Genomic DNA, 27383 nt, shown 5'->3' with positions numbered 1-27383 from the left:
GATTTAATAAACATACTTAGTTGTCTGAACAGTGATGCATTGGCCTCTTCCTTCTGCGGACGTGATCCTAGTGTCGATAAGATGTTCCTGTTTCTCCTTTTTCCGTATGTGATAGTCCTAGACATCCTTGACGTCTTGGATGACAATGAATAGAAATATTGTAGACGAGGTGAACGAGTGACTGGAGTCGACGGTGGTTTGTAAATGAGTGTGTTCGATTCAGCACACCTGATCAAAACGACGTAAAATCGAAAGAACTAATCCGTGAACGACTGAGAGCAAAGGCACTCAGAATAGGTAGGTACCTGGTGACAAATTGAAGTTTGTATTCAGTATTTGGTTACCGGAGCTCTTCCATTTCGCAGCCAAAAAAAAAGACCCTTCAGATCCAAGTATAAGAAGGGGCGGTATCAGAAGATAAATGTCTTGGTAGGCCACTGAAAATGAAGACGAAAGGGCGGGTGCTCAGGAAAGTTCTTAGCATTTGCTAGAATTAGCAGGTTAGGGGACAGGAAGGTAAAATAGACAGTGATGGAGATTGAGGAAGGCACTTCCAATGTAGTAGTTAAGATGCGATATCGGACGAAACCTCCATCAGTGCCTGCCACTGCGAACAACAATGTTAAAAGAAGAAGAAAAGAACTCACCTGATAAGCAACAATACCTAAACACCTGACATATACAGTGAATCTAAGTCGAGATCAAGTGATAAGTATCGGCAGTTGAGATAAAAATGAGAAAGAACCTGGAGTTAATAGCAAACTCCCCAACTTGATTACAACTATACGCAGCACAAACACACGATTATCGTCCTACCTTCAGACTTATAACACCAAGACGCCACTTCGCTCTTTTGTAACTTCCATCCCAATGTGAAATTCGCCCCAAAGGTTTCACTGCAGATTATGTTCCAGATGCGATTCGTTACTGTAGTCACTCAGCTGACGCTCTTCTCCTGGCTTATATCGAAGCGGTTTGGCTGTGGTAAACCGGTTAGAAGCAGGGTTCTCACTCATTTATAACTCTTACTTGCTTGGACATCTTCTATACTGGATTTTTGCATTCTTTAAACCGACTGGTGTTAATAATCTAAGCAAACAGGCAAGAAACACAATGGTATAGTTTGCAATCACCGGACTCTATACCTGCCACTCACCGTGTTCTAAACTCATTATTACATCAACAGTGGAACTATTTGATGGATCACTTTCCAACTGCTATGTTGTCTTTGACCTCCTAGACTGGCGTCTAAGTGCGATCCCTACCCTAAGGTTTGTCAACTCAACTTGCTGTATACAAGAAGGATGTAGCTAACCTCCCAAGCACGACAATACTCGACACAAGTGCGAACTTCAGAATGTGGAAATTGTAGCTTGAGACAATCCACATCTCGATACTTGTGCTACTCGGTAAACTTGCATTGAAGACGCGACCCGAGACGTAATGCGAGCTTTTAGACAGTAAGCTCTTCCAAACAAAGCTTTCCGAACATCGCCAAATTGTAACAGCGACCCGAGACAGTGTCTCGAGATGTGTAGCGCGAGTTGGAAATTCTTGATTTTGAGACAGTCCCAATTGCTTCACGAAATGATTTCAGTTGCTTCACTGCAGTTGTTAGGAGCACGTGGTAGCACAGCCACACATCATACGTGGCGTAATGACGGTTTTGGATTGTGGCGTGGCTTTCATCATGAGCTTGCGGAACATCCAAAAATTTCCAATTCAACGAAACGATCAATTCTTCTATAACAACAAGGGGGCGCAATTACAGTGTGCAAGCCCATACAGAGTGACGCAATGCTTTGATTATGAATCTGGACGGTTTCCCGCATATTTACAATCACACAAACATACTGCCCTAAGTCCGAAAGCTCCGATCAGTTACGAGTTATTATCGCCTCTGACCCGACCCAAACCGATCACGAGGTTTTCCACGACGTTCTGTTTGATCGCAACACGAGGCATTGACACTTTGTGTGAATAAGTCCAAACTATTTTCTTCTAGTTAAAGCCATGTTAAGACAGCCAGCTCGCGGCGTGCACGCGCCAGCACGAGCTTTTGGCCAGTCAGCTCGACAGGCAGCTTGGAATGGCGCATGGGCAAGGCATTTCACATCGCAGTCAGGAAACCAAGCTGGGCGTCAGATTTGGAGATGGAGGACCGGAGCTCTCCCTTGGGAAGGCATGATGGCCCGTCTAAGGAACACACGCTTTAAACCAGGAACCATAACAACGCCAAACATGCTCCAGGGTGTGTTGAGGCGTGGGTTTCGATTCACAACGAAGCGCAAGTCGAACAAAGGGCCGACCGTTGGCGAAACCGATGAAGCCAAGGGCCTCAGTGCTAGACTCAGGAAACTCACAAAGGAGTATGGCTGGGTGACCGTTGGCGTTTACCTTGGGCTGTCTGTTCTGGACTTTCCTTTCTGCTTCCTGTTTGTTAGGATGGTTGGACCTGAGAAGATTGGTAAGATACTGCCGCGGCCTCACCCATATCCGTCGATATGACTGTGCGGGTCTTCTTCGTTGCCAAACCGATTGCTAACGTGTGCCGCTGGCGGGGTTAGGCGAGGTCGAGCATCGCGTGATGTCAACGGTCAAGCAGATGATCCCCGATTCTGTTCGGGAAGCTTGGCACACTTACTGGCAGTCTTTCCGGAAGGCTGAGGCCAAGGCACTGGGTGATGACGAAATTAGTGACAAGATGGAGATGGCCACCTGGGGGGTTGAGAAGGCTCAGGAGCGCAATCGCGTCGATGCTAGTAAGTGCAAACCACACGCCTTTCCCCTGGGTAGAAGGAGAGAATGCTCCCGTTCACTCCTCCTCGGGGTGAGAGACCGACCGCTGGATCAGTTGGTGAAAAAGGCTAACGACTCAATCTTCTACGACAGGCTTGGCAACTCAGCTGGCGTTGGCGTACGCCATTCACAAAAGCTTCATCTTTATTCGAGTGCCGTTAACGGCCGCCGTAACGCCAAAGGCTGTCAAGGTGCTCCGATCTTGGGGCTGGAATATCGGAAAGAAGAAGGCGTAGGTGCTGAAGATGGTATCATGACGGTTCCAGACTGAGAACCGACCAACTCAGAAGACGGAATCGATCCATTTATGAAACGTCCCGATTCTAGTCAGAGCCACTCAGCCATGTTTTTTTTTTGTATAATTAGAATTACGTATAGCAGTTGATGCTGGAGTTGGGCTTCACGATAGAGTTGATTGTATAGTACTGTACTCATATTTTCTACTTGCTGTGTATGCAATCATCGTTGGCTATGCCTGGATCGCAGTATTTGAAATCTTGGATTCGGGTAGATCGAGCGAGTCCGGATGCGCCGAGCCTGCGATCTGTTACCGTTACTGAACGTGCATTCAGGTACTGGCTCGACATAGGATAAGCCGTCAAACTCAAAAACAATGGCGGCAAATGGGAGTGACGCAAGTCATGTGTACAATAGGGAACGGGCACGTGTGGTCAAGCCGCAGTTCAATAATAGCCATGGCAGAATGCTTGGCAGATTTGTCTCTTGCCTAAGCTCCGAGTAGACGAAAGCATGGCGCCCTTGACAACGTTGCAGCGTTGCAGCTATAGATCTTTCGGCGCAATATCCCCTCTATAGAACTTGCTGAGGCTTGTTTGAGGTTCTCGTGGCGCATCTCTTGTTTGGGTTGATGGCTGAGACTCCGGAACGGCCTAGCCTCGAAACGCCAAGGGATTCCTGCGACAGGGGAAAAGAACGATCACATATAGTTAGAGAAGCTAGTTAGCTGTTTACTTTTAGTTAGTGAAGAAACCGGAGAAGACGGAGGAGGACAAGGCTAGAACTTCTAGAAGAGGCGGTGGTGATTACAGATTGACTTTTTGTCGTCTCACTCGTGTTTGACCCACGACATGTGTACAATACGTTCCAGTCCGTGTCATGCCATGGCTGGCCGTTGAACAAGTGATACGCCGGCGAAGGAACAAAGAGCGAAGAGGCGAAACAAATGATTTCGGCGATCGAGAAAAGACTGGAAAGAACCCCGTTCGAAGGAAGTGGAGCTGTTGATGGCGCCGAAGTAAAAAGATCCTAGCTGAAGCCTAGCCTCGGGGGCTTTAGATCCCTTGATCACTGCGCGGTCCAAGTCAGGCAAGGCAAGGCAAGGCAAGGCAAGACAAGACAAGTGAATGTCGGCATCATTGTCATCATGACAAGTCCCTGGGCAGATACCCCTTGCAGTAGTGACAAAGCGGGGTTTAGTGGGCGGAAATAAGAGTTGGAGATGAATGGTTTGTTTCGAGTAACTGGAGAATTGACTGGGACTGTTCCTGTTCCACGTCTCTAAGTTCGATCAAGTGGAGAAGAACTTGTAAGAGAGTTTCTTTTCATGTCATGACATGGTTTGATAGACACGGTTGTCTGCGTTTGCATGGGCACCAATTCGCGGATCCGAGAAAAAGGGTAAATTGAAATCCTGATCAGTACAGAGTAGGTATCAACTACACAAGGGGCATTGCTCCCCACTGATTACGTATGGTTATGTAATGTGATATTCATGTTGGTTGGACGCGAGTCGTTACATAGTATTTCACCGTTCGTGAATCAAACTCTAATATTTACTTTGATATCGTATTTACCTGTGCCCATAATCCTGCGCCGTGAGACCAGGCGGGTAGGATTCAACAGACCAGGAATGGTAATCAACTCGCCAACCAACAGAATACAGTGCAACAAAGTAAAGTCGGAACTAAGAACTTTCTTACGATAAGAAAGGGAAAAGGTAAATGTGTATTGACTTTCATGGATAGGGTACGTGACCGTAGGCTTGTGTTTGACTTGACAAGGGATCCCTGAAATGATCGGCTCAACGGCCCAAAGTAAACGACTACAGTAACGGCTTAGCAAGCAAACATGAACAAGAGCAGGGAGAGCAATTGGTGCTCAAAGAATAGAGTTTGGTGATGAAGCAGCGGTGGGCACGCTTAGGATAATAGTGGACGGGGTCGCGAAATTGCTAGGTACCTACTTACTTACTGCTTGCACGGTATTGGGACAGACTGAAAAAAGCGTTTGGACAAGACTTGATGGTCCAGGCTCAAAACAAACAGATCTAGATACTCTGTACATATTGTAAGATAGGTATCAAGACATGTACTATGGATGTTATTCCTTGTAAGTACTTCTTTTTCCAAGGATCAGGCGGCGGTTGACCATGTGGGAAAAAGTGGTTCTTTCCCCTCCCTAAGTCGGGTGCTAAACTCATGTTCCTGAGCCAAGCCAAGCCCAAGCCCAAGCCCAAGCCAGCACACTCAGGTACCTCTAAACTATTCCAACATTATTGATATGAGGCCCCAGAGTTGCACAAGTAGATAATATTGGCGTCACCCACAACATGGACATGTCACAGACTCAATATTTTCCCGGTCTCCTGGTTCCAGACTTATCTCACTACCTCTGACGCGCACCATATCCGGCTTACACCACACCATTATCCGTATAATACAGAAGTATGCACACGCACACATTTATGAGTGGATACAAGACAAGATTCAGGGTAGGGTTGGCATTGACAATAATATGCATGGATCCTGATCCCCCACACATTCTCCGGGACAAAGATCTCAAGCGGAACCATGTGGTGGACCAAGCAAACATCATCCACTCCCAGACAAAGCCCGCTATAATGAGGCAGTAATTACCTATGTAACTAGACCATCGACAATACGACTTGTAACAAAGCGTCCGGTGATGTGTCTGTTATTGTCTGACCGGTGAGACCAAGCAACACTAGCGGACTATTGCTTTGTCGATCAGCCCAGGTATCACAGGAGGCTGCTGCTGCAACATCGGGGAGACATGCATGGAAATGAGACTGGAAATAATATGTCGCTTGTCACTTTTACTGTCACACTCATAGTCTTGGCGTTGATACCGTATTGGGTGTCCTGCCGCGGCCATTTCATGCATGCGCATGTGCGTTTACGCTCAGGCTTATTGTCAATATCGGAACTGAGCATATGCTGTGTGATCGTCCCAACCCAAGTTCAAGAATAAAAATGCTTGATGAAATAGGGGAAACTTGATTTGATTTTTATTTTTGGGTTAGACTTTGTTGACAAAGACATGAATCACAACTGTACAATCAAAGTCAAAAATGAGTACCCAATCAAAAAAAGCCCCCGACTTTTTCCCAGCATCACAAGTTACCTACTAACTAATACCTAGGTACCTACCTACTAGGTAGACAAACAACTCGGCGGTAAATTACTCAGTACCCAACTGTCCCAAAACACCTCGGCTGAACGGGCACCGCGTCTAATCTTCTATTACTGCCTGCCTACCTTAGTTACCAGGTGGATATGACGATGTGAGGCTGACTCGATAGAGGCACAGAACAGACCATTAGCCAAATTACGACCACAAAATACAGTTCAGGACGACCGAACTAATTAACTAGACGATCGAGCGCCTACGTCATATAGTCAGAGACCGACCGCGTGACGGAGGCATGAAGCGGGTAGACACCACCATGAATGGCAGAACAGTCGGTGAAGCAAACCAAGTATTTCGTTTGTGCTAAATAACCACTTAATGAATAAGTTTGTTGGGTACGAGAGTCAATTCGCAGTTACGGCAAACCCATACCTACTTACACCCAGTGCCGATGTAGCCCGATGGGTACAAAACAATTAGACTTTTAGGCGAAGTTTGGGCAGCACCTTGAGTAACAAACCACAGGCAGGATAGGGTGACAACTGCACGGGCTCAGGCAGTGAGACTCAGAGAACTCCATTCAGAGCTGATGAGCTGTAGGGATTGAGCAGATCAAGTTGGCCAACACGGTGGATCTAATGCCAGCGTGAGTGCTGTATGTACGTTAGTGACTATAGTTGAAGAGAGAAAAAAAATGGAGCGTAGAGTTTATGTATGCTTTTCTGCAACCCACACGTTGGTCTCAACACTAATATCTGCTGTCTGTCGTGTTTGATGAGTTGTACGAACCCTATTTCAGACTACCGAGCAAAAAGAAAAGTTACGGACAACAAAACAGTCAGAGGCCAAATTACATGCACGCAATCAACCCGGTAGGTGTGTATATGTACGCCGCCTTGAGTGTGCAGCAGATGGCGTGGGGAGTGGTTGCATTGCATTTCCGGTGCATCACCGCCGGCCTGTCAATCATCTGCTATCCATTCATTAGTGTGCAGTCAGTGCATTGACTGCATCATCTGCCATGGATCTAGTTTAGTTGTCACGGTATGACGTCCCCCATCTATAGGAACCCTGAATTTATTTGGCGACGCACAAAAGCTAAAAACAAAACAAAGGCCTACCAAAAGTTATTGTAGCACAGATATACAGTTAACTTTTTTACCCTTTAAGCTGCGTACATACCATTGGCCTCGAACGCACCTGAACTCTCGATGGCTGAGGAATGGAATCGACAGGGACAAAAGCTTAAGAGATGGACCATGGCTTGATTTGGGAGGTATGAAGAAGGCCGATGCCGGTGCTAGAAAGAATCCAGAAGCTTTGTGGGTATCAGGGTCGCCAGCACCATGGCGCCGTTAACCAACGCGCCAAGGGCTTGGACAAACTCCAAGTAGAGCACATAGGGCTGTCTGACTTGACCTGACCCCAAGCTGAAAGTTCAGCAATATGTATGTATGTGTGTATGTAGGGAATCAATAGATCCAGGCAAGAAACATTGGCTCGTTTACGTGACATCTTTACTATAGCCGGAGCAAGCAGGCTTGCTGGAAACGCAGCTACTCTGGCGCTTTCGACTGCTCATTGTGTACAAATGCAAACCCTAATCAGTATCCTTTCCAGACCGCAATTTCAATATGACACAACGACGTAATTCATTACCTACACAAAGAACAAACGATACTACCAGCTTTAGTAACAAAGTAGAACCTCATCATGGAGAGAATAGTACCAGCCAAGATGCTAAGCAGCAACATGACATTAAAGGTAAAGCAGGTAAGCCTGACTCCCCTCTGGGTCTTCCGACACCCCCATTCGAGGTCAGGAGGAAGAGTCTAACCTCGTAGGGAGACAGGTACTAAAGTCAATCGCGCTTAACAGTAGGCGGTTGCCTCTTTTGGATTATAGGCCCCCAGGCAATTGCGATTGCTGGTACTTGTAGTTGCCGCGGGTATTGGGGCGGAATGAATGTATCTCCACAACATGTCAGAAGTTCATGCCTGCCAGTCTGGTAAGCGCCATTCGCCTCGCCGAGCCGGAGCCGGGGGGGCCTGCCAGTGTACCTATACACTAATTGAGCCAACCAACACCTACAGCGTAAGGGCCCCCTCCCTACTAGGTAGGTGCCAACCTTTCTCTTTCAGGCATCTTCAGAACGTTGCATGCTAGGTTGCTTGTACTAACATCAGAGAAAGTGAATGAACGTGAAGAACCAACCCAAATTCCGCATGTTATTATTACATACAACTGACTAAGATTCCAGGGCCCACGGATTATGCTTTGCAGTATTCAAAGGCCTCCACTATCACAGCATAACCATCCTGGTCGTCACCAAGATACCGACCAAGTTGAGATGTTTTTTTCTTTCTCTTTGAAACATTATTTCCGAGACAGGACAGGACGGCACGGGCAATGGACAATTAGGGCAACATCCATCAAGTCGAAACTCGGCTCCGCCACAACTGACAACTGCCACTCATGTCAACGTCAGGTCATCCTCTGCCAATTCTGCATTGGTCTACCCAAAGAGGGAACTGCGTTATCGAGATTACCTATCCACGACGGTCCGCTCCAAGACCAGCAGTGTGTTGTTTCGCGCCACCGTTCGTCTATGTGCTTGGATCTGGAGATCTACAGCAACAGACATTGAAAACTTGGTAATCCCTTATTCCCACCCGTCTTGGGCCATTTCAGACCAGGTTTCCTACTCAAGTGGCCCCAGTTGCACTTGCAATACCGAGTCACGCCGAACCAGGTCTCATGAGGGTCTGAATGCCCAAAAAAGAAGAAGAAGAAAAGTCTGAAGTCAGAAGCCCATCCTTCTGAACTACCTGACCTTTTGGTGCAAATAGACTTTGGGTCCGGTGCACTTCACTACGTTTCTCGTTATGGCGTAGCTGCTTTTTTTGTCTTTTCCTTTTTGCCTTTCGCCTTGTACCCCTTCCTTGGTTGGCTCTGATACCCTTTACCTTACCCTTCCAGGCCCCACGTCTTATCGTGACACTCCCCTGTCTACATACACCACGACCGAAGGGAAGCAAAACTTTAAAAGAAAACCAAAAGAAATGCCCACCATACACCCAATTCCCAGTACTGAGTACATACACTAAAAATGCGCGCCGCATCCTTTCTCAGCGGGTTTAAACTTTTCTTACACCCCTGCTTTGATTTGCGGTCCCCTTTTTTCTCTCTCTTCTCAATCCCTTTCTTGCTCTGCCATGCCCGCTCTTTTCCCTCGCATAATGTCCATTTTGATAGACATCGACCGTCCAACCCACACCCCCGTGGTCAAACCTGACGCCCCGGGACGATCCATGGCTACATCTATGGCGGCGGCCTGGCAGACAACAAGAAAAAGTGGAAAGGCAAAGACATACTCCCAGGAAGCCAGCCTACGTAACGCGTGGTCAATGGCAAAAATCGCATTCTGAGAATGAACAAAGTTGACCGTACCGATACTACAAGCGGCGGATGCGAGCTTGGTGTTGTTGGAGCCGAGACCCCGTCCCGTCACGCTGGTTCTCAGGTTAGTCTTTGGTATATCTCATGCTTGACGAGTATAAAGGAAAGCCGTTTGCTCCGGATTCCTGGGTCAGGGTTTTTGATAAACTACTTCTCTTCTCACCATCATCAATATTTCCACCATTATCAATTTTCATCTTCTGCGGCGTTGATCGACGTTTTTTAGAGTTGCATTGCCAATTAGCATTCAGTCTTGCTGCCCACCCGTATCAATTACCTGTCATCGACAAACATACACAAAGCACCCTTGTTGCTTTCCGTCACCAGTCACACAGACAGGACGAGAAAGGAAAAAAGGACGACCAGAGCATAGCAAGGACAAGGCCTCTCGCCTCTCTACTGGGGTTAAACTGACAAGGGCCATAACCACCAAGACCATATTAGACAAGGACCCTTTTCTTGTCCACGCCCCAACGCATCTTTGGTTCTGTTTGGACACAATATAGCAACTATCGCTGTCGGTGTAAGACATACGCCAACTCAAAATCCCCGAGACGGACAAATCGAGCCCGTGCCATACCTGCCATCTGTCTGCGTACATACTTGCATGCACACATCATACATACAGTCTACTGTACCACCATCGTCCCACACTCACTCTACAGTACAGTTTAGCTGGAGCAAACCTTCAGGCAGGGCTACCTAGCTACCTGTTGACCCCTGTCATAACTCGATCCACTTGAGACGTTGTTCCAGATCTTGGGCAGGCATTAATATCATCACTACCAGCCTGTCAACCCACACAAGCCACTCGCCCCCCTCCCTACCCCATCCTGCCTCTCCACTTGTCTAAGTTATCTACTTTCCACAAGGGCAGCTCTATTTCCAGCTCCTAGCCTGGAAATCTCTCTCTGATACATGCGCGACTCGCCTGCATCAAGCCCATCCACTCCTCCGGCTTATATTAAACATACAAGTACTACCATGATGTCCGTCGCTCCCCAAGAATTTCAATCACAGCCCTACTACTATCTTCCCTACCGTCCTGTCTCTTCCCATCGCCAACCTCAACAACAAGATATTTCCTACTTCACCTTCACCAACCTTACCCACTCACCAACTCTTGATTCTACAACTACCGCCGCAATGGCCGCAACCGCCGCTGCTAATGCACGATCTCAACAAGACGCCAGTGTTGCACAGGCCCTGGAGATCGCCCGCGAGAGTCCTGATGGTTCATCAGACCCTACCATCAGCAAGATACTAGAAGGTGCGCTGGCACGAATCTGGAGCAAAGTCACAGCGCATCCCGACTCGTATGTCATGACAAAAGACGAGTTTGCTGTCTTCAACTTCTTCCAGCACCGATTTACCGGCAACAAGATGGCTCTCGGCGCTCGCAAGCGATTCTGGGATAACACCCACGCTTGATTTCTCCTCAGGATCACACTCACACAAAGAAGCGTCCTGTTCTGCCCAAGAATGGCCCGACACAGGCGGCGCTTACCATTCACATAATCAGCAAGGTGCACGTACATCGTCCACTGCTGATAGAGCCAAACTTCTCCTCTTCTTTTTGCTTTCCATCTTCATCTTTGTCAACGATGATACGACATTGGCCACGAGTATCCATGCATGTTCACACCTATTACCATATCAATACCCACAGAGGCGAACCAGGCTTTGCCCAAATCTGATTTCATTATCCGAATTTCCGATGACTTGCCTATCATTTGCTCGAGCCCTCAGGTTTCAGCTCTCGCTTCTTGACAATCACCGAGCTGGGCAGTGGATACAGAGTAATGGCAAGACATAGAGTCCAACACCCCTGCGAGTTTCGCCCCGGAGGAAGTTGCCCGCCGGAGTTGAGATGACCTGGCATTCACTGCAGGGCTTTCCAAGCCATGGCAGCCCGGAAGATGCACATCAGGTCGATTATGCCCACTAAAGCGCGGAAGCCGAGAAGAAGAACTGAAGAAGGAAAAGAGAAACACCAAAAATCAACATCGAATCCACTCAGTGGAGAAACCCTGGATGATCCGCCACAAAGCCCCGGTTCCTGAGCCCGAGCCTGTTAGCTGGGTGGGTCAAGAATTCTGCCATCCAGCATTGTTCGCATGGCGCCCCGCTTTCTGGTACTACTGGCACCAATCTCCGGTCATGCTGTCCTGCACTTACAGTGTTGTCCATGTCTCTCTCTATGCGACCTGTCTGTGTCTACAGTACCCTGTCGCCTCTTAGTATACAGGGCTGCAGAATACAATAGAGTGGCGTCTCCAAGGAGTGTCTTCGTCTTCTTTTCATTCATTCTCGACCAAGCCTTGACTCATGTAGATGAATCTACGTCGCATCGTCCCAAACTCTTGATGACGATGCGGGTCATATCAGTCTTTGGACTGTTTCCCACAATTGCCCCTGTGTTCGTCGTTAACTTTGTCCTTGACTCGTTACCGCTGTATAGCGGAGGCTTATTGTTTTTACTCTTCGTTTCATCATCTTTTCCCACTTTTGCCATGACTCTTCCTTCTGGCTACTTTTGTTCAACTTCAACGAATCGTCTTCGGCTGCTGGCGGTCGCCTGCTCCTCTCAAGTCGTTTTATTATCCCGTCCATCTTCGAGTCATGCTTTATGGATACCATTTGGATTTGATTTAGAGCTGTAGTGCTCGACTCTTCTTCATCTTGTTTTTCTTATCCACTTGCGACCTGATGTTTTATCAAAGAAATTTTTGTATAATAGAAATACCACACGGCGTACAGTTGCAGTTTGTGTTTTTTTCTTCTTTTTCTTTCTTTTTTTTTTTTTTTTTTTTTTGAAACATTAGGCATATTATAGACTAGCTCACGAAATCATGTTTGACCAAGCAGACTACAAATTATCATTTCCGAACCTTTCTATCTGACGTTGATAAACATTTGTAATAGAGATCATCTGGTTCTTGGAACTAGGCAACTCGCTTGGCATCTTACCGCCCGTATTGCCTGTTGTGTTATGCTTGCCCTTGCTTTTGTCCTTGACAACCCAGACGAGGCAAGCGTCCCAAGGCGAGTGTCTTATTTCGGCAAGATCCCATGCAAACATTTTGTTAAGCATGAATAGCATCATACTGCGTCAATATCGACGGACATTTACTCTCGCGCTAACCGGTCATGACTATGCGCATTTTCACTGTTGGGTCTTGCACCTTTGAGTTTACACTCACATCACTAATTGTCGATAGCTCCTCGCTAACACCGCCAGCTCAGCTCAAGCATGTGCATACATTATCAGTCAAAGGGGGGTATTAAAAAAGTTAACCTCCGAGTTTGGAGGTGTAAAAAATAAACAATCGAAAAACATCACAGAGGAACATGAAATTGTTCACTGACTTTATCTCTTAAACTCAGCAACAAACTTTCTGATACCCGGAGAGGCGGAATGAGTATAATGGATTGGTTACTAAGAAATCATATCTTTTCCAATAAAGGTTACCTAACGCTCCGGTGCAGATCTATGATCTACAGTCAGTTGATTGAAAAACATCCGCTAAGGTATCCCATATCCGGGCGCGCAGTTGTGGCAGTTACAGCCCTGCCGTTGTACCGCTCCGAGACTCCGATTCCGGGGCCGGTGTTTGCCCCACTTTCACCGACGTTGGAACATCCACTCCACCACAATGAATAGGTGAGATCTTGTGAAACTTTCGTCAACTGCAATGCCAAGAGGTCAACAACTTTCTGCCTGAGGACATCTCAGTCTTCAAGATTCAACCAGAACGCATGATATATCGTATAACATTTACACCAACGCCTATTCGTGAGTGTTGTCTAACAGGGAGCCTACCACGTATCGTATCAACTTACACTACAGATCGTACGGATAAATCTACCTGACTAGCCGCGGGAACTTTCGACGCTCGGTTATATCCAGAGGAATGTAAAGGTTGTGGAACCATACGATCGGGTGCTATTGAGGCGTTCTGCTTTACCGGCATCTCAAATCAGTGTAGCTGAGTTCAACTGCTCTATAACCTTTCACCGAGAATAGTACCTTGATTGTGCGGAAGGCACTTTTGGCTTCAAGACTGGTCTCGATGAGCCTGTGGAAAATGCTAAATAAAGCCTACCGTAGGGCATCACATTTGGATCCATACAGAGAAGCATATGCGTTGGCTCGCCGTATTCAATGATCACACCGCCATTTTCATTAATGTTGCGCCACAATATTGCCTTTCTTAGAGCCTATGTGATACAAAAAGGCTAGAGTCAATATGAATTAAGGTCTTTTGGGCAATACCGTCAAAGGACGGAGTCAGATCAGGGAATTGTGTTCCCATCAGCACCCATCTTGGAATCCCGACTGGGTTGAGGGACACCAGATAGAGTTTGGATATGAGCCGCTGATGCTGCATTCTGCATATCGTACCCACAAATGGAGAGCGGCCGCTTCCACACTTATCTCAGGGTCGGAAAAACGTTGCAGGCGCTTGTGCCAGTAAAGTTTATCTTCAAACTACCAGCGCGAACACCAGGCCCAACACCATATCTGATCGTCAAGATGCTCCGTATAGCTAAGTTCTTTTCGCTTTTAGTATTGAATTTTGTGCATTGCATGTTCCTGGATACCCACAGCAAGCGGTTGGCTCCAACCTTGCGGATGCTTGGCTGTGATCTAAGGCCCAGTTATCATTTTGGCATCGGCGATAAAGATGTCTCGGTATGGGATTGCCAGGTTAAACGACTGCATGGCCAGGAAAGGAATCAGCTCATTGTCCCACTGAGATAGTCTCTTCGTTACCCGGGCGCTTGGTTTCCGTTGCAGCGAAGCTGTAGCAGGCTGGCTTCTCAGTACCGAGGCTCATGGCCATGGCTTCTTGCTGAAGAGCTTCCGACCTCAAGGCTTGCGGAAGACCCTTCATTCGAACGTTGAGGTTTCAAATATCACTACCGAAAGCCTGGCTCGACCCAATGGCCACATCTGGCCTGATAAACTGAGCGTGACGCCTACTATGCTATGTAGGGTGCGAGACCAGCTGGAAGGGTAAGGCGTCTTAGCTTTGAGCCCCTGTGCCAGTTTTGTCGACAGTGACCCTTTTCGGTAATCCAGAAAGTCGGTAAGTTGAATCTTTGAAACTCTAATTAATGAGGAGGCGTGTAAAAGCATCAGATGCTAGCCAGCTCCATAGAAGCTTGACAGAATTCCAGAAGGATACCGGAAGAGGCAAAGCTTTCTACTACAAGAGGAAAGGCCAGTGCCACGAGATTCTGGCCATGGTGCAAAAAGAGAGCAACCAAATCAATAGTCTAGCACCAGGCAAAGGTTATTTGCCTCACACCCAACACAGAAGGCGCTGCTCGTAAGCATCGAGGTATCAAATACATCACGGCCATAAAGACGCCAACAACCCAAGAGGCTTAGAGAAAGGGGTAGTTTTGAACTTGGATCGCTGCTCTCATGTCATGAGCTTACCCCAATGTAGGGATGAGTATGGGGCATCCCGAGGTTTTGGAAGCAAGGACCCGGGGGAGGCACAGAGCTTGTGTGTTAAACTGGGCTGAAGCTACATACTTTTTGGTAAAGGGTATCTTCATCAAAGTTTGAGAAAGAACCGGTGGCTCGGTACGTGGAAGGAGTGCCAACCAGCGGTTCGAAGCGGTGAAGAGTGACATCCCGTATGGCGTTGCCTATTGTTGACGTGAAACCCGTAACAACGTTGATCATATTGAAATCGATGAGGTTCTTTCCTGCAGACACTGACAGCGGATCTACCCAACAGTCCCGGCTCCAAGATGAGGTTGACAGCTGCAGCAAGGAGTTGTACTGCCCAATAGCCAACCAGTCACAAGGGGTAAGAGTCACACCAAAGCTGTAATCTGTTGGTGAGGGGGACTCGAGGGAATACGAGGCTGCCTGAGTGAGTTGGATGAAATGGCGTCAACGAAGTCGCTAGCAAGTGAACGAGGGTCGTGGGGCCACTCAATTCAACTGGTTCCTGGTAGTCGACCGCTTGTGACGGGGGGATTATCCTGTAATTTTTTTTACTTCAATTCTCCGTAAATATCGGTCCCCCATGATTGGGTTGAGTACAGCGACTTTTGCAGATCCGCAAGCCGCATTCCGGCCGTCGACAGCGTAAGCATGCAGTACCATGATGCAGATCTCGCGGCATCTCTTTCCGAGCTGAGCGCGGCTACCATACTGGATTTATCATGGTAAATGTTTACTCAACAGAAGGTATTTGAGGAGGGGCAAGGTGAGCCACTTTGCCAAGCAGCAGATACGTGCTGTTGGTCTTTATGCTTTTGGTCTCTTGTGCTAAACAGGTTTGTTGCGTTGCGGAGCCGACACTCAAGGCATTTGGCTTGTATAGGACTGTACTGTTAAACCTGTCTCATGACTACTTTCAAAGTGACGGGTCAAAACGGTCAAGGCGCCATCCACACTCTGAAAGAAAAGGGATTGGCAAGGAGAAACGAGCCTGAGAGATGGTTGGCCATGGCGTACGGCAGTTGAACAGTGACAGGTGCCTCTTCCGCGCAGATGTGAGACTCAAATCAGTCAGTGACTCTGCACTAACTCGGGGAGTGTTCAAGTGTGGCTAACCAGCTGACGGCGGAGACCTAGTTGACGGAAAACGCAATGTTGGCTGAAAGCTTGTTTAAGGTATTGGTATGCAAAAAGTTGAGTTGATGGCAAAACATGATTTTGTAGAGAAGTTAGGTACTTAAGAATTGATCCAATGACTTGCATTAATTGCATGACCAGTGAGTGGGTGAGGGAGGGGCGGAAGGGCCCGGCTGCAACCATTGAGTTGGTACAGAGTAAGAACGGCGACGAATCAAAGAACAGCACCGCTGTAGCCGCCGTCATGTCATTCCCGGGGAACTAACTATAGGATCCATGGAAGTGGTTCACCTGCCAACGCCAGGCACTGAGGCGCAGCAGCAACGCAACATCTTCAAGATTTTACCGCCCAACAAGCGGCTGGTCAAACAAACAGCCAAAAGCAGCTTGCAGATCCGTTATTCTGTAGCGGCAATGGAATGTAAATATGTAGTAATGACAGCTCTGAAGAAACCCTGATTGGTCAACAGCTATTGATTACTCACTGCCAGAGTCACTTGAAGAATTTATCATAAAACACAATAAGAGACTGGATCAAGGAATCATGACCTCTTTTCCAATCCGGCGTATTCGTATGATGGATCGGTCAAGTGATAGGGAACGAAGCTTGCGTGGGCGTTACAGAAACGGTCTGAAGCAGGCTCCCTCCACCACTGCAACCCCAGGCCGGTTGATGGGACCTTCCCCAAAGTCATTAAAGTAGGTAGGTAGGTAGGTAGGTACTAGGTGTAGTCGTTGGCGGTTGCTTGGGCAATGCGCAAAGGAGAAATAGCCAGCCAAGACCCCATCACCAACGTCTCATTTAGAATCCATTTCATCACGTCAATTTACTTTGCTTCGATTCGATTTAACTCCACATGCATCCTCCATCAAAAATCACAGCCTTACTGCGGTAGCTGAACATCGTCGTCCCCGCATTGCTCCAGGTTTGCTGCCGATCAACAACACTTCTATCACCACGTACGATACCATACGAACCCATTGAGTAGCGCTTCGCTCACATAACCCATCCTATCGACACATCCACGACTACTTCGTGTAACCACTACTGCACTTCCTATCAACGCAATTGCAGACCGCATATTGAGCATCATCAGTTGCCCATCATGCGCTACAATCTTATACAGATGATCCTGCGAGGCACAGGGCTATTGATGACCCTCCTCCTAACAGCACTTATTGGCAGTGTTATTTCATCAAACATCGACGCTATAGGTTCCGCAACTGCTGCTGTCAACTTTATCATGTTTGTTGCAATCCTATGTTGGATCGTTTGCATCATTGGCCTCCTTAGCTTCTTCGTTTCTGCTCTCGACAAACCGCTTCTGCAACTCCCACTCGATGCCATCGCTGTTCTTTTTACCTTTATTGGAGCTATTGTCCTTGCTGCCAAGCTGCGCGTCGTCAGTTGTGGAGAGATAAACCCCAAGGCATTGCCGACGGACTGGATTGCATGGGGATCGGCGAGTGATGAGGGCCGATGCCGCCGACTACAAGCAAGCACGGTTTTCATATGGTTTCTGTTTGCTTGCGTATCTGGAAGTCTATGTTTGACCATTCGAAATGCCCGCAACACCTATGGCTCTCTCCGAAGCGCCGCTTCAAGACCATCCATGTCACAGATTTCGTCCAGTGTATGATAAACCATATGGCACCAAGGGGCAATCCTGCAATGAGATATCTGTTGCACGAGAATGTTACTGACCCGATCATGGGATCTTGTGGTCGGATCAGCGAAGCTGTACCAAGGCTACGAAACACTGGGTCAACCACTTGAGGCAGTATCACAAAATGCGTACCCGATGGGTGTCGTCAATTGCTGACGGCAATGTCTCATATCGGCGTCCAAAAGGACCTAGGTTCGAGTTGTTTATACCAGGAATATTGGAATGTGTTAATTTTTTTGTATGAGAGAAGAGAAAGAAGTATGATCAGGACAGGAGTTGGACGACGGGTAATGATTATGTAGTAATTAGTTTGAATGCAGTCATGATTTGTGATGTGGCACTGTAGACTCTCTCTCAAAAGCTATTGGCCGTGGAATCATGGTCGAGAGCAATTCCTGCTGAAAGGGGAGCATGCGAGTCATGAACATAATCATGATGTGGACATGTATAGTCATCTATTTTAAAATATGCGATCAGGAATACCCCAACACCGTACTAAAGCCATGCGTACTCTCAAGAATCCGTCATTCGTGTCTGTCTTCAGAATGCCCCTCGTCCTTGGACGTATATGTCGTCTATAATGTTGCCGCGGTCTCAACAACACCTGCCGCCTTAAATGCTTTCTTATCCGTTAATCGAACATCGACGTTATGTGCCCACTCCATATATCGCGACCAACCTAGTTAGAGAGACATGTCAGTAAATCTGCGGAGCCTCGGGTGGCTACTGAGGAAGACTTACTCCAGTAGGCAAATTTGCGTCCAAAGTATTTACCCATCCAGGGAACGATCATCATAGTCAATATCAATTGAAGCTGCTCCAGACTTCGTTCCCACTCGGCCTGTGCATCAGAGTCGGAAACATCGGAGTAAATGTCGTCGGTTGATATGGAGGGAAGAGAGTCGAGGTCGTCCTTGTCGTCGGACATGGACGCATCATGGAGGTCGACGAGGGAAGAGTCGGCAGCCATGCTTGTGGTCGAGGTAGTATGAGGTTCCAAATCTTAGCTAAGTAGTAAGCCAGCACTAGATTCTAGTTGGCCGTGGTGTCGTTGGATCACGTAGCGTAAAGGACTAAATCTGTATTCGAGATTGATGTATGAATGATGGCGGACGTTGGAAATCACGAGCCGCTTCGGGCGGGACAATAACTCGAAAAGTCCAGATCGGTGTAGAAGCTAAAAACAGCCCCTGTTCTTGAAGGATCCGATGACAACGAATTTGTTCGTAGGGAGGAATGCCAGAAACCTCTGAATTGCGACAATGGACAACCAAAACGACGATCAAGGTGATGTTCGTCACAGTCGCATCGGCACTCGGAGCTACACTCCGATCAGAACCGGGGAAGCTATGAACAGCTTCCTGTCTGATTGGTGAGTACTGTGCTACACGTGATATCACACGTGACTAGTTATCGTGAGCTGGGTCCGCTTGCGCTGCTCGTTGTTGACTCAAGGTATCGCATCCGCCCATGACGTTGGATTCATTCACTCTAGCTTGTTAACCCGCAACAAAATCCATCAGAAGAAACATATCAACAGAACGCGCAAAAGCCCTGCGACTCGAAAACACATATTATCGTTGCGCGAGAACCTGTGAAAGAAAAAGGAAAAAGAGCTTTCTTTGCCTTGTACGGAGTCGACACCCACATCCCCCAAAAAAAACTTCCGGTACAACTACGTGCGCGCAGTGCAACAAATTAAAAGAAACATCTTCTAAGCAATCACAATACAGACGCAATCATGGAAGGCGAGGTGAGTCAAGACACATATTTTCCCTACTGACTCACTTCTGAGTCAAAAACACGACCTATCCGATACACTACAATTGCAATACATTCAGCCTGGCTTCCATGTGAACCTCAGATGTTTGTATTGTATTGTACCAGTGTCTCATGGTCTTCCATGTCCTTGTACCCTCTGAACCGCACAGGCCCAATCTTTTACCCCTCCAAAAACCCTCCCAGCGCCCTATCGACCAGCCTATCATTTCCTCTCCTTATCGTTTTTTACCCCACCATCATCCTCAGTGTGAAAGTACCTCTGTATTGTCCTACACCACTTTTGGGAGGGAGAACAGGCGATTTGACATCAATTTATTCTACCACTTGGGCCTTTGACTCACATTTTCCTAACCGCCACCTTCACCATCATCATTCACTATCCACGACCGCCGGCAACACCGCCCCCTCAATCGAATCCTCTACTAACGCATTTATCTTTTTTTCTTCATTTTGTAGGCACCGACCGAACGTAAATCTCGCAAATCCGTTGCTTTCACCGACGAACAGGTCGTAGTAGACGCTGACGGTTCCGTTACCATGGTTAACGCTACCGAAGAACCCAAGGATTCGGCTCAGTCCCACACGCCTCGTACGCCGCCGCTTTCTGCCGCCCTTGAGTCCTTTACTGATTCGCAAACGACAGCTGCTGAGGATCTCCCCCCAGCTGAGGATGGTGGCCTTGACCTTTCTCTTATGAAGAAGAAGAAGAAGAAGTCAAAGAAGGTCGAGGATGATGCCGACGCCGCCCCCGCCGACGATGCTGCCCCGGCCGAAGATGGAGGTCTCGACCTGACCTTGAAGAAGAAGAAGAAGAAGCCCAAGGCTGCCAAGGATGACGATTTCACCAAGCAGCTTGAGAAGCTTGAGTTGCAGGAGGGCGCTGAGGAGGCCGAGGAGGATCCTCAGGAGCAGGAGGGTGACATGCACGAGGGAACTGGTATCTGGGCTCACGACGAAACCAAGACCATTGGCTACACCATGCTCCTTTCTCGATTCTTCAGCGAGCTCACCCAGAGGAACCCCGATCACGTTATGACCGGAACAAAGAGCTACAAGATCCCCCCACCTCAGTGTATGCGAGAAGGCAACCGAAAAACTGTTTTCGCCAACATTGCCGATATCTGCAAGCGCATGAAGAGAACCGAGGAGCACGTCACTGCTTATCTGTTTGCTGAGTTGGGTACCAGCGGTTCCGTCGACGGTAGCCGAAGACTGGTTATCAAGGGTCGTTTCCAACAGAAGCAGATCGAGAACGTTGTCCGAAAATACATCAGTAAGTTTTATATTGAATATGCCAGCTATATAGTTGCTAACCGTGCCCCTTCTTAGTCGAGTACGTCACTTGCAAGACCTGCAAATCTCCCGATACCGAGCTCAACAAGGGTGAGAACCGTCTGTACTTCATCACTTGCAACAACTGTGCCTCTCGACGAAGTGTCACTGCTATCAAGACTGGTTTCTCCGCCCAAGTCGGCAAGCGAAGAAAGATGCAAGGTTAAGCAACCCCGCGTCTCTTTTCCTTTCTCTCAGTTCTGTCCCCACTCACGGCCAACAACGTCCTTGGCCTGTGGATGCTGGGTGGTTACGTTTGTCTTGGCGGTGTTCTATCTTGGCTACGCAGCCGATTCTACGCTGAAAACGAATAAACGGTTTTCTTTTTGAGCTGCGTAGTCTCGATGGATACAGATTTCGCAATTTTGGATGAGGCTCCACTGACAGTTGCCTTCTCCGCACGATCTGGTCTCTAGGGTCAAAAGGAGTGATGTCGGACTCGATAAGTTATGAAATCGGGTGCCGGGGTTATGATGTTGGCGTATGGATTATGTACATGATGTCGGAATGAAACAAGACTGCAGCCAACCAAGCTTGATACATTAGTGACTACAATCGACGAATCCCATTAACGTAATAGACAAAACTCAACTTTCCAAAGGACATAAACGGTATGCAGATACTGTGCATCCTTAAAAGTATTCATTACCACACGACGACAATCTGATTCAGTCGTGCCTTCGGGTAGTCGTCAACCCAGAACTAGCCTTTTACTCCTACCTCTAATGAACGAGGGCTCCTATGTACAAGATTGAGGCATGAGATTGGAAAAGTTGAAGAAAAAGAATAAGAAACCATGCAGTAGGACATGCGTCCACCCCCCCTCCCAAAGAAAAAAAACCCAGAAGGCCGCAGCCTAATAACTCTTCAAAGCCAGTCCAAAACAGCCCTCCCCCCTTTTCTCCTTTTTATGCGTGTTCCTTTTGTGTATAAGAGTAATGAATGTTGATGTATGCCACAGCTGTGCCACTTGCATCGCCCCCAATCTTCAGTGTGCATGCGCCATGCAGATCATTGTATTATTGTACAAGCCAGTCAAAATGACCTGACCCCGCTGATAAACTATTCATCTAAAATCGTCCAACAGGACTCGCGTCCACCGACATGTCGGTGTCAAATATCGAGCCGGCCATAACTTTATCTGTGTCAACAGCGCTCGTGTTTTTGGTCGCAGTGTCTAAAGTCCTGTCTAGTTCTGCTCGTACGGCCTCAAAGGTGGTGTGTACCCATTGGCTAAGGCGGTTCTTCTCGACGAACTGATGAAGAAGCTTGTCCTCGTGCTTCATGACCTCGATCAGCTTTGTGCGGAATGATGCCTCGAAGTCGCGGAACCGACGGTCAAGGTTATCGGTAAAGGCACCTAAGGCCTCGTTGGGTGATTGAGGCCGGAAAGGTTCCCGTGTATCTTCTGTGATCCAGGTTAGTAAAAGTTCGAGTTGCTAAATCGAGAAATCAACTTACGAAAGCTAATGCAGTCTGTCAACATAGAGTATAGTTCCGTATCTTCCAACCTCTCGACTACCTCACGGTCATCCTTGAGTTGAGTGTCGTTAATGCGTGACCAATCATCACGAATAAAGAGCCTCCTCCAAATCATCCGCTTGGCTTCCTTAACTTCATCGGGATGGCAGCTATTTTCAGCAACGAGAAGAGCCAGCCAGAAAGGATTGGCGATTTCGGCCCGTGACTCGGGTTTCAGATAAATCAAAGTAAGAAGGTCGATCAGTGTCATAGCATCCAAAGCTTCATGTTGCAGGAGACGCTTCATGCCATCTTCAAAAATCTGGTGTTGGGCTTTTTGGCGGCGAGGAATGTTCATGCTGTGAACCTCCATGGCAAAGTTGAGCGCGGCAGCATCGTCCACGGCATCATACGTGCTGGGAAGAACTTGGTGATATAGTTGATCCTGGATCTTAATCGCAACCAACTCTCTATCGACCTGCTTCAACTTTTCCTCGGCACGGACTTCATCAGCGTTGACTTTGAGACCACCTGCATTGATATCCTTCTCCTCAAGCTCGGCCATAAGAGCAAGTTTGCCTAGACTCAACTCGATCTTCTTGTTCCAGACTTGTTGCTCTTTCTTAAGCGCTAGATCGATAAGTGTATCGGCACTATGGCCGACGTCCTTCTCCTGTTGCACATCATTGATCCACGATATCCGCGCCAGTTCAGGCTTGCTACGGAGGAACTGGGTTTTGAAGCCGTGGTTATCGAGGTCGAACTCCAATACGTCCTCGACTCCGTGTTTCTGAAGCAGGAACTCATAGGCCGGGAACGCGAAGGCCTGGCCATAAGTAGAAAAGCTACTCTGCAGCTTAGTTTTCTTACTATCCCTAAGCCGCTTTAGATTCTGCGCTTCCACCAGGGAAAGTCCTGGCTCGCCAAGGCGATCTTCGAGGATCTGAATGTGATCAAGCAGGATAACAGAAAGAGCACGAAGGCACTCGTGTTTCTCGGCAATCGAGGCGCCTTCCTCCCACTTTCCGGAACGTGCCAACGCAAGAGGCTTCTCGAAGCGATCAGTTGCATACACCTTTGCGAATTGCTGCGACATGACCTTCTGGTCGGTTTGTTTATCTGACCAGCGAGCGTACTCCAGAACCGAAGTGAGCATGCCATCAATGAGAGTAGGGAGCTCCTCGAAAATCTTGGAAACAACCTTAGGATCCGGCTGGTTTGTTGCCTTGTTCGATTCTCCAGCGTCGTGGTTCTTCAGGACCCACTGGTCGGAGAGGTCGACGAGCCGTTTGGCGTTGTTGGCGACGTACTGAGAGCCAGTCCAGGGCTCAGGAAGGTCATCGTATCCGTCGCGGAGGATGCCTAGGCGAAGCTCTTCGAATCCAAGGCCGTAAGAGCTAAGACTGTTCTTTCGGAAATCATGGGATGCTGTGTATGTGCAGTTGTAGACTTGAATGGCTTCGTAAATCATGACATTGACCTTGGCGTCATCAAGTAGATTGTCCTTGTACAAGGTTTTGATGACTTCGTACGCCCAAGCAACGAAAAGTTCCAAGCGGAAGACGTCGTTGATGAACCAGTGACGAACGCGATCAACCTCGCCAATCTCGGCGACGGGGTTGTGCTTCTGACCTTGATGGATGAATTCAACAATCGTGCCGACAAGGCTCTTCTTGTCATTTGCCGGTCGTGCAGCGGTGAAACCCTCATGTTTCTTCCAAAGCAAAGTAGCTACATGCATTTTCTCGGCATCGTACAGCAGGCTCCAGCGTGTCTTGCGGTTGAGATCTGCTCCCATAATTCTGAGCTGAGTAATTAACCTTTCAAGCGCATTTGATCGAGCTCGCAGGTTATCTTCCAATGAAGCCGGAAGGGTTGATATAAAGGGGGTGCTCGAACTTAAGATCTCATGACTGATTTCAAGAGCAGCTTCGGCGATTTCTTCATCAGCAAACTTTATGTCTTGTCGACCGTCAAAAATCAGGGGGTTGTCTTGCTTCACGCCGAAGAAGACTGCCTGCTCAATCTTGCTCTTTGCGGAAACCTTTGGTGGTTGGTCACTAGCAAATTTGTCCACGTCGGTTGTCACAATGCGCACCGCGCCGGCTCCCCTCACCATGAGAACAACAGCGGGGTTCTTCGTCTTGGGTCGATGCAGTCGATTCTCCTCGTGGTTAGAGGCCGATGCTATTTCTTCAAATCCAGAACCAATGATTTCGTGTACGTCATCTTCTCGGAAGTCGATGACATCTTCAAAAGCGGCAGGTAGTATGTGACTGTCGATTTGAAGCTGGGATTCGGGGGATTGGGGCGGGACAGCGATAGATGCAATGACAGTTGCGCGATCGAAAATGACAAAAGCAACAAGGGCGGGTCGAGGAAGATATAGGCGTGGTCGTGGAGTTTCGGAAAGTTGAGATGATGAAAATGGCGCACTATATGAGGTTATGGGACGGATCATGCCAATTTGACAGTCCCTAGGGGTTAGAATAGCCTCGACCAAGGCGTAGCGAGAAGTGCTTCGCAGGGTGAAGCTGACGAGAACCAAGAGGTGTTGCACTGACGAATCATCGGTGGCCATCGCATCACTCAGCCTACTCAACTCAAGGTACTTTGACTCCAAGCCTTTGGGGACATAAGTAAAGTCAACTGCTTCGAAGGAATCCTCGGGATACTCTTGAGATACAGGGTCGGTCTCCTGCAAGGCAGCAATGATTTCCTCGCGTACATCTGCATCACCGATAATCTCGTTATGGCCTCCACGATGAACCCTCCAGGCGTTAAGTCGCCCTTTGCCGGTAAGAGCAACAATGTTCCTCTCGCCTGCTCGTGCAGACCTATCTGCTCGGACGGCGGCAATGTCTCCTTTGAGAGATAAGTGCTGAAAGGCGTGTCGAATACTGCCAAATATGCCACCAGTAGGGGGTGACAAGTTGTTGCGCAAGAACTGAACTGAGATGGAAGGTCGACCTTGGCTATCGCGCACGTTCATGTACGCAAGGCGCCCTGAGTTAAAGGTGAGTATGAACCCGGCAGATTCAGCGTTGGTAATTGCCACGACTTTCTCCCCGGAATGCATTCCTGAGATGGCGTACTCGACGCCTGTACGGTCCTTCTTCATGAAAACAAACGTGGCCGCGCTTGCAATAGATTCCCAGTATACAACCTTCCCACTGCCTCCCATAACCACAACCAAGCCAGGCTCTGCAGATGATGCGGATGGTGAGACGAGGCATCCTACAGGGAGAGGTTCGTTTGGTCTGGTAGTTGATGGGAGGCTGAAAGTAAAGGTCTCGGGGGATTGCGACGTGGATGTGTAGGGCCAGACGAGGGCGTGTGTTTGGGTTAGAGAGAGGGCATAGCCCGTAGAGAAGATGTCGGCGGTTTGGTAAGCTGTGGCGTTAGAAGTGAGCAGGGCATCCACAAAAGTCAATTCATTGTGCATCGACTTACCTGACCAGTCGGAGCGGATTCTGTCAGGCAAGGCTGGCAGTTTGCTAACTGTGTATGCGTTGGTGCTTGTCTGGAAAGGGGCAATTAGTATGCGGTATCAAGATGAAAGTGGTGGCTTCTCTGTTCTCACCAACACAAGACTTCCATCGCCTTTATTAGCGGCACGGTCGCCGTGCTTCGCCTTTTTTACACGAACGTTCAACTCCTTGCGCAAAACCGGGCTTGGAGGTTCTGGCGGCCCGATGTTTTTACTCTTGGTTTTGGTGGGTAGAGTCGCGATCTTGGCATCAGTCTTGACCTCGACCATCTCCTGTTGGTTATCCGGATTGACAAAGGTTTGCTCCGTCAGAGGCAGCCTCTGTCTCTTGGCTTTCGGTTGCTGAGTAGTGCGTTCGGAGCTCACAGGGCGCTGACGACGGCGTGAGCGAGTCGCTGTCGCTGGGCCGCCTTGAGCGACGGTTGGGGAAAACATTTTGGGTGGATCGCAAAGTTGATATCGATGGATGGTTGAGTGTATCAAGAAAATGAGTCGCGAAATAGGACGTGTCGGATTAAAATGGCGATGGTATCAGCCGCGTGATCATAGAGGCATTTTGCGGCGTGAACGTGACGATGATCGTGATGGATTCTGACGTGAATGGGAGGATGTGAACGATGACTTTTTTGAGGCGATGGGATGGGATGGATGGGATGGGATGCAAGAGAAAACTGGGCTTTCGAAGCCTATCCTGCAACGAGAGAGCAGTGACGAAGCGTGCATCAGTAGCCAATCGAACAACAAAATAGGTTGTCGGTTTCCCAGCTACGACCTTGTCTGGCGCGTTATGATTGGTCAAATCTGCTCCGGTGCCTTTTTTTTTTCCTCTGAGGTGTAGTGCTAGAGCTGCTGTGCTGAGCTGGCATTGCCTTGAAGCCCCTTGAGAGCTTCCATCAGTTAGACGTGACAGCCAACCAGAGCTCGGACTACAGGTGGCCCACTGAAGATCCATTTGCATGCAGACAGTTCGTGGCAGAGCCTCCGTTGTCTGAAGTTAGTAGGTACCTTTGAGCTTGTGGTACCTTGCCTTAGTCACAGCTGAAGTCAAGTCAATACTTTATGCCCAAGTACTTTACGCCCTTTGATACTTTCGTCCATCAAGAAACAATACCATCTTATGTTGCACCATTTGTTGTAAATAATTCACTTATGACTTACTTGAATTATTTCCTAAACCTACCAGACTTGTAGCGTATGTGGTTTTCTATTCATTCATTTATACAAGTTGTTTGTACTTAAGTGTATTCATGTAGTATAGGTAATCTGGACTGAAGTTTAGTCATGTGAGTCGATGATGCGCATGGCACCCACGATCTGATAAAGGTTGGATTAAATAGCAGATCGCGAGGTTAACCAATCGCCACTAGAATGCAACGTTGGCAGGCCTAGTATTTACCCA

General features: G+C 48.1%; 6 protein-coding genes across 6 annotated transcripts; 4 read left to right on the top strand and 2 right to left on the bottom strand.

The window, feature by feature from the left end:
* Positions 1–2013: 2013 nt before the first annotated feature.
* FPOAC1_003048 (uncharacterized protein) lies at positions 2014–3035 on the top strand (the record flags this gene model as incomplete). The annotated part of the gene is made up of 3 exons (XM_044847620.1): positions 2014–2467; positions 2568–2762; positions 2893–3035. The coding sequence occupies 3 exons, from the start codon at positions 2014–2016 to the stop codon at positions 3033–3035; spliced, it is 792 nt and encodes a 263-aa protein (XP_044713536.1).
* Positions 3036–10635: 7600 nt separating this feature from the next.
* FPOAC1_003047 (uncharacterized protein) lies at positions 10636–11079 on the top strand (the record flags this gene model as incomplete). The annotated part of the gene is made up of 1 exon (XM_044847619.1): positions 10636–11079. One exon carries the CDS (start codon positions 10636–10638, stop codon positions 11077–11079), a length of 444 nt encoding a protein of 147 aa, XP_044713535.1.
* Positions 11080–17358: 6279 nt separating this feature from the next.
* Positions 17359–17892, top strand: FPOAC1_003046 (uncharacterized protein; the record flags this gene model as incomplete). The annotated part of the gene is made up of 1 exon (XM_044847618.1): positions 17359–17892. One exon carries the CDS (start codon positions 17359–17361, stop codon positions 17890–17892), a length of 534 nt encoding a protein of 177 aa, XP_044713534.1.
* A 602-nt stretch (positions 17893–18494) lies between these two features.
* FPOAC1_003045 (uncharacterized protein) lies at positions 18495–18889 on the bottom strand (the record flags this gene model as incomplete). The annotated part of the gene is made up of 2 exons (XM_044847617.1): positions 18495–18598; positions 18661–18889. The coding sequence occupies 2 exons, from the start codon at positions 18887–18889 to the stop codon at positions 18495–18497; spliced, it is 333 nt and encodes a 110-aa protein (XP_044713533.1).
* A 771-nt stretch (positions 18890–19660) lies between these two features.
* On the top strand, positions 19661–21200 carry FPOAC1_003044 (uncharacterized protein; the record flags this gene model as incomplete). The annotated part of the gene is made up of 4 exons (XM_044847616.1): positions 19661–19672; positions 20158–20290; positions 20345–20974; positions 21031–21200. 4 exons carry the CDS (start codon positions 19661–19663, stop codon positions 21198–21200), a joined length of 945 nt encoding a protein of 314 aa, XP_044713532.1.
* Positions 21201–22103: 903 nt separating this feature from the next.
* FPOAC1_003043 (uncharacterized protein) lies at positions 22104–26419 on the bottom strand (the record flags this gene model as incomplete). Its single annotated transcript, XM_044847615.1, has 4 exons — positions 22104–22441; positions 22495–25887; positions 25948–26017; positions 26078–26419. The coding sequence occupies 4 exons, from the start codon at positions 26417–26419 to the stop codon at positions 22104–22106; spliced, it is 4143 nt and encodes a 1380-aa protein (XP_044713531.1).
* Between the last annotated feature and the right edge of the window lie 964 nt (positions 26420–27383).

The sequence above is a fragment of the Fusarium poae genome, chromosome 1 (genome assembly GCF_019609905.1).
Source record: "Fusarium poae strain DAOMC 252244 chromosome 1, whole genome shotgun sequence".
NCBI lineage: Eukaryota > Fungi > Ascomycota > Sordariomycetes > Hypocreales > Nectriaceae > Fusarium > Fusarium poae.
The sequence above is the reverse complement of the archived record's forward strand: the minus strand, read 5'-3'. Positions and strand labels throughout refer to the sequence as shown.